This window comes from Mixophyes fleayi, chromosome 3 (genome assembly GCF_038048845.1).
Source record: "Mixophyes fleayi isolate aMixFle1 chromosome 3, aMixFle1.hap1, whole genome shotgun sequence".
NCBI classification, from domain to species: Eukaryota; Metazoa; Chordata; class Amphibia; order Anura; family Limnodynastidae; genus Mixophyes; species Mixophyes fleayi.
The window spans coordinates 68,266,540-68,273,365 of NC_134404.1; the positions used below are offsets into that span (position 1 = coordinate 68,266,540).

At 42.5% G+C, this 6,826-nt stretch overlaps 1 protein-coding gene across 1 annotated transcript; it reads left to right on the forward strand.

Moving 5' to 3' along the window:
- The first annotated feature begins 2,817 nt into the window (after positions 1 to 2,817).
- Positions 2,818 to 6,692, forward strand: RBP2 (retinol binding protein 2). The gene is made up of 4 exons (XM_075200531.1): positions 2,818 to 3,310; positions 4,426 to 4,604; positions 4,689 to 4,790; positions 6,504 to 6,692. The coding sequence occupies exons 1-4, from the start codon at positions 3,238 to 3,240 to the stop codon at positions 6,555 to 6,557; spliced, it is 408 nt and encodes a 135-aa protein (XP_075056632.1). The 5' UTR covers positions 2,818 to 3,237; the 3' UTR covers positions 6,558 to 6,692.
- The last annotated feature ends 134 nt before the right edge of the window (positions 6,693 to 6,826 follow it).

Consider the following 6,826-nt stretch of genomic DNA (forward strand, 5'->3'; position numbering starts at 1 on the left):
AGGTTGGATCTCCTATGCCACCCTGTCCGCTGTGTTGCTGCGGCTGGGCTTGCCTTGCCACCATACCCTTTCTCCCAATTGTGTCCTCTAACCGCAGTAGGAAGGGCTTTTGCTGTTGCCACCATTAGGCTCCTTAGCGGCACCTAGAACAGTGTCCTTCTGGGTAACGCTTGCTGCTAGTGTACCCCCTGGCTGGTACACCTGACCTCTTGCCTTCAGATCAGGGTTGCTGATGATGGTTCCCCTGGCCTATTACACTGGCCAGGGCTGCAGGGTAGAGGGCAGAGCGTTGTTACTGGAATGCTGGATCCCAACCTCAGAACAGCCAGATAACGGATTAGATTGGGTCTAATCTGTACGTCACAGGAATTACAGCAGGTAAGTAGGCGTCAAAGCAGATTCCTTAAGCAGCTATGTTTATTGGTTCAGGAAGATCCAGAAAAGACAGTTCCACATTAGTTTGATGTACTAGTGATGTCCAGAAAGTACATGGTCAAACAGTCTGCTTTTTATACAGATTTACACAGATACCCTGGCAGGAGGTAATCCAGCCTCCTGCCCCTCTAACAAATCCAGGTGCCTGCACATAAACCAGCCTGGAGAAGTTTAATACCTTTTTACATGACTACTAGAGGTGCCACTACATCTGAGGTTTTCTATTGAATGTTTACCATCAGGATATAACATTTCTCTAATCTTGCTTTAAACGCAATTTAACTTGCAAAATTCACATTCATCTGTGATCACTTGCATAGGGAGTCTACCAGCAAATTTAATTATCTCCTCTTGTCTTTCAGGCTCAACAGATGTTTTGGTCACTCATTGATGAAAAGGTCTAATTAACATGAGATTAACTATCTCCGGACAGTTTCAAAACCAAAACATGACATACTGTCTGAGAAGTCCATACATTTCCATACAAAACACATACCAGTATCAAAAGACAAGTACATTTGCAATGATATACAGAGGTGCACTGCACTTCTAATTAAAATACACATCTACAATAAGTTATTTCTGCGTTATACAGCCACAATAACAGTGCTCATCAAGAGGTGGACACAAATACACATAAGACACGTGCAGGGAAAATATGAACATAAATATTTATGTGCATGTGTTCAGTCGGACGCCTCTCAAAAATAGAACATTTGCATCTGATGCATACAAGTGTGCATATTTACGACCCACGATAGGGTGAGATATCATTGAGAAAGCTTTGATAAAGAGTAGACATGTGACTTGACTGCATTAGTAGCAAATGCTAAAGTTGCATTACACAATTTGTACACAAAATAATGTCAAATACACAAGTCAAATTTTAAATATAAAATGTAATTGAATGCAAACATCTGTTGTTTTCGCCTTTAAAAAATCAAATGGGAATTTTCTTTCCTGCAGTAGTCCAAGTGGAAATGTCGGTTAAGTAATGTGAATAGATGGCCGTGACTTGATATAATATAGCATGGAATAGACTTGCTGTAGCCGCAACGCTAATTATTTAAGTATTAGTCCAAATGCCTCCATATTCCACCTTTCCATGAGATGCAATACAACACTACACAAAAGATGTGTAAATGGACTTATGCTGATGTGTATTTGCAGTACGAAAAGGCTCATCTAATGCAAGAAGAAAAGATGCACATCCATCTCTAAATGATCCCCAATATATTCAAAATAACACTCTCCCAAGCAGATACCACTGCTGGCGCTGTAAGAGGTACTTCTCCCAGACTGACAGCCAGGAGAACTTTTAAAATAAAAGGCCGTCATCGTCATTGAGTGGATGGCTGCCATGGCTTGACCAATCAGCTGCATTACATAAAGGGCAGTCACCAATAGCTCCATTCTGTATGGCTCTGTTAGAGCTGCCTGGCAGAACACCTTATTCAGATCGCCTTTGAACATCCTTAACCTGTTCTCGTGTACAAAGATCCTCCTTGCAGGATTCCACTTTCTAATGCAAAAGCATCTAAACTCTGGAAGTCATTCAAGAAATTAATGCATAGTACAATACACAATTAGTTTTGCACTAAAATAACAATGTCATTTCGGATTGAGGCTAGATAATACAATATCCACGTAAAATTTCAGCAAAATACAATGGAGGAGTTTAAAATAAGTGAAGAAAAAAAAAGTACCGTATTTCCCCATGTATAAGACGCACCTTAACTTTGGCCCCGAAATTTGAGAAAAAAAAATATTACGGTAGCTGTCAAAAAAGGCAGGAAGCGTGTAATGGCCGGCTGCTCTGATTGTGATCAGAGCAGCCGGGCAGCACACTCTCCCTGCAATCGCCCCCCCTCCTGCTGTCACTGTGCCATTGCCCCCCTCCTCCTGGATCCCTGCTGCCACTCTGCCTGTCCCCCGCCCGCTGGATCCCCGCTGCCACTCTGCCTATCCCCCGCCTGCTGGATCCCCGCTGCCACTCTGCCTGTCCCCCGCCTGCTGGATCCCCGCTTCCACTCTCTACCTGTCCCCCTCCTCCTGGATCCCTGCTGCCACTCTGCCTGTCCCCCGCTGCCACTCTGCCTGTCCTCCGCCTGCTGGATCACCGCTGCCACTCTGCCTGTCCCCCGCCGGCTGGATCCCCGCTGCCACTCTGCCTGTCCCCCGCCTGCTGGATCCCCCTCTGCTGCCACTGTAACGCTGCCCCGCTCCCCCTCGATCCCCCCCCCCGCTGCCCTTGTAACACTACCCCGCTCCTCCTCGATCCCCCCCGCTGCCCCTGTAACGGTGCCCCGCTCCCCCTCGATTCCCCCCCCCCCCCCGCTGCCCCTGTAATGCTGCCCCCCCTGTGTTTCCGCCACCCCTGTATAAGGCGCACCCAGGTTTTAGACCCAAAATTTTGGGGAAAAAGGTGCGTCTTATACATGGGGAAATACGGTATGTCCCACTTTGTCTATGTACATCTAAGTGCTATAGCAGAATGTATTTTTATTCTACTTGATCTGAGAAATTAATACTAGCATTGTTTATCAGCTAACCCTTTCACTGAAGTTTTCTATAACATGTTCCTGCTCTGTCCACTTCTGCAATAAAATATTCAGATAATATCCCTGATGTGGCCTATGGACTTATTACTACAGATAAAATCTGTGACTTTGAAACCCTTTTATCAGAATCCCAGAAACCCTTCTGCTCCAGAGTATATAACTGCAGACAGAATACATATTTCCTGTAGTCTGTACAACTATCCACATCACCTGTGCACCATCTCCTCTCTGTAACATCATCATGCCTGCAGACTACAATGGCACCTGGGTCATGGAGAAGAATGACAATTTTGATGGATACATGAAGGCTTTAGGTATTCTCATTTTCCTGCTTTAAATTGACTGAACTTAATAGGATTTTTAGAACTCATTTGTTCTTGAGAACTAGGAATATTTTGCTGTTCTCTAGGGATCTGTTGCTTTAGTGCATTCTGAGATTACACTGTTTTCCCAAACAGTATATCGTAGCATATATGATTGGTGGCCTCTGTTGCAAATCTGCAGTGTTTTGTGTAAGATCTACAGTAGTTAAGTTAGCTGGAGCCTCTGTTATGATCTGCCTATTGCACAGGTGGCGGTCTGTCCCACCATGGGGTATATTTACTAAACTGTGGGTTTGAAAAAGTGGAGATGTTGCCTATGGCAACCAATCAGATTCTAGCTGTCATTTTGTAGAATGCACAAAATAAATGATAACTAGAATCTGATTCGTTATTATAGGCAACATCTCCACTTTTTCAAACCCGCAGTTTAGTCAATCTAGCCCCATGAGTTCTCAGATAAGATAAGAAGGAACGGTGAAGAGGAACATCAGAGGAAACGGAGACTCAGGGGAAGAACAGAACACCCTCAACTTTGCATGACTGCATAGTCACCTCCAAATAAGCTTGGCATAGAATAACCGCAGATGAGTAAATAGAGAAAAGATACAATAAGACAGAATGAATAGACTGGACATGATATATAATAGACAGAGAACACAGATCACCTGTATGTAGCCATTTGATCAAACAGACCAAAAAATTAGTTTGAAAGTTTTTTTTTTTCTGCCTCCTCCTTAACTGCAAGTCTGGTAGCAATCACCACTCCACAGTGCCCTCTGCTGGCATTATAACAAAACTCACAGATGTGGGGAATGGTATATCTGGGGTACAGGATATTCCTGTTAGAGTACAGAGATTTCCTTCTAAGAATATTTTACTGTGAATAATAGTGTGAGCAGACTGAGAGCTGGCTGAATTCAGAATGATATAAGTTTTGATAACTACTTGTGGTAGTAATGAAAACAAGCAACGATATGGTGTTTTGAGGACAAGCCTGGGAAACAGTGCTGCAGAATTTTGGTGAAAAGATTCCATTGATAATTTATATGTGTCCACTCAACACACCACTCTAACAAGTGACCTATGGTTCTTCTTTCCCTCTACAGATATTGATATTGCCACCCGTACGATTGCTGCTCACTTGAGCCAGACCAAAGAGTTGGTCCAGAATGGAAATGACTTTAAAACTAAGACCCTCAGCACATTCAGGAATTATGAGGTTGACTTTACCGTGGGAGTAGAATTTGAAGAGAAGACCAAGGGCCTGGATAATCGGGTGGTGAAGGTATGTTACTGCTGGGTTCTAGGGTTCAGAAATGCTACATTTGGATGTTATTGGCAACTAATATTTATTTTATTGATATTACAGACCTTAGTGTCCTGGGATGGAGACAAACTTGTCTGTGTCCAGAAAGGTGATAAAAAGGACCGTGGCTGGAAACAGTGGATCGAGGGTGACAAACTCTACTTGGTAAGAAGTTGTCGTTTTTGTTAGAATAACTCTCTGGTTAAATAAAGGCTTTGTAAAGTGAACAGTTAGTAGACCTTAATGAAGAGATAGCTGTTGATAAAAAGGAAAAAAATAATTATTTTTATTAAGGGCCTAATGAGTCTATGAGCGGGCCACATAAGCTCCTATACTCCTAGTCATTTAGGTCACGTTAGACCTTTGGTCTCAAATTTCAGTGTGTCTGGTCCCATAAAGACTTCCTATCCCAATTTACATCTGCTCATCAGGTCCGATAATGACTGGTGGTGAATCACACTCCCTGTTCAGAGAGTAGACAAATCCCCCACTGTCATCATAATCTATTGGTAGAGTGCCACATAACTAATCAGCACCGGACAGTCACAGTTACAAATGATACACAATACTATAACACAATATTCATGCACATAAAAAAGAAAATGTACAGACGAGGTTGATGAAGGAGGTGCAGACGTGAGACAAAGGTTAGAGAGGGTCCTGCTTGTGAGAGCTAACACGGTCAGAGAAATCTCTTAGGATAGATATGTGTGGATCATATGCATTACAGTAAGCCAATGCTGCAGGCTACAATGAATACACCACCTTCGTTTATACTTTGATTTCTGTACCAAATTATTACAATTCCACACACTATGCTTAAAAAGGATTCATTGCTACTCCAAAGAATTTTATTCTGAGCTCTGAGATTGTCGCAGACAATTCTTTATTGGATCTATATCAATTTGTCTGTGGTACAATTAGAAATATTTAGATTTACTAAAATGATCAAAAACAATGTCAGTAACAAGCTATAAAGCAATTCCAGATTGCTTGTCCACAATTTAATCTAATAGATATTATTAATTTAAAACTATGTTTGTGATGTACTGAAGATACCCTGCACTTAACAAGTGACACTGGGGGGCTTTATTTAGTAGTAACGTGTAAATGTGCAGTAGCCATAGCAACTATTCAGCAATTACATTTAATCTAATGCAAGTTAGACAATGAAACAAATATCTGGCTAATTGACACTGGTTATAGCACATTGGCATTTTGTTAGTTTAAAAAATAAAATAAATTATTACAAAAGTTAAAATTATTAGTAAAGTAGTTTTAATATGTTGGCTATGGGCAGGGGAGCCACAAGCATACACCTATCTAGAACTAGTCCTTAATAACGCTTTAGACCAGTGTTAGGAAACCAGCGATGCTCCAGCTGGAAAGTTACAGGATTCACACTCTGCTCTAAACACTTCTCTACATATCAAACAGTCTACTTTATGGATGTGCTGCAGTCAGGGCCGGATTAACCATAGGGCTAACTGGGCTACAGCCCAGGGGCCTATGGCATCCAGGGGGCCCTTGAAAGTGCTCAGCAGCAGTATTGAATGGCCGGGGGCGGGGGCTGCTGAGCACTTTCACTGCGGTCCTTCTCCGGCGCGCTGTAGTCTCCTTACTGAGGAGATCTCGTGAGTCTCACTCTCACGAGATCTCCTCAGTAAAGAGCGTACAGCGTGCCGGAGAAGGAGGTAAGTGCCGGGGGGGGCGGCTCAGATCACTGGGGGTAGCTCCAATCACGGGGGGGGGGGCCTCACGGGGAATGGAGGCCCCCTTAGCCCAGGGGCCTCCATTCCCTTAATCCGGCCCTGGCTGCAGTGCAATGTTCTACTTGCTTATCATTGATGCTTACCATATCTTGTGCTGTCATTTCAGGACTTAACATGTGAAGGTACAGTTTGCCAGCAGGTTTTCAAGAAGAAGAACTAAAAACTGCATCAAGACATCTGCCCTGCCAAGTTGTTTTTTTTACATTTTTTTTCTTTGTAAACAGTGGTAACATCTGTGATACATTTATATGTATTTTTCTGCATTCAAAAATAAATACATTTATATAAAAGTTAATACATTTTTAATGTTTTTCATGCATACATAACTGTTCCCTTGTGGCTAAATTAGTAAAACAGGAAGTGCTAGTAGGGGCTAATAGCAAGGCAAAATATGCTAATGACCATTTTATAACTATTTAGAACTACTAT

Bases quoted from the DNA above. Each gene is read 5' to 3' on its own strand.
- RBP2 (XM_075200531.1), top strand. From the start codon at position 3,238: ATGCCTGCAGACTACAATGGCACCTGGGTCATGGAGAAGAATGACAAT. The intron at 4,605-4,688 runs GTATGTTACTGC...TTGATATTACAG, and splicing joins TGGATAATCGGGTGGTGAAG to ACCTTAGTGTCCTGGGATGG. The intron at 4,791-6,503 runs GTAAGAAGTTGT...CTGTCATTTCAG, and splicing joins AGGGTGACAAACTCTACTTG to GACTTAACATGTGAAGGTAC.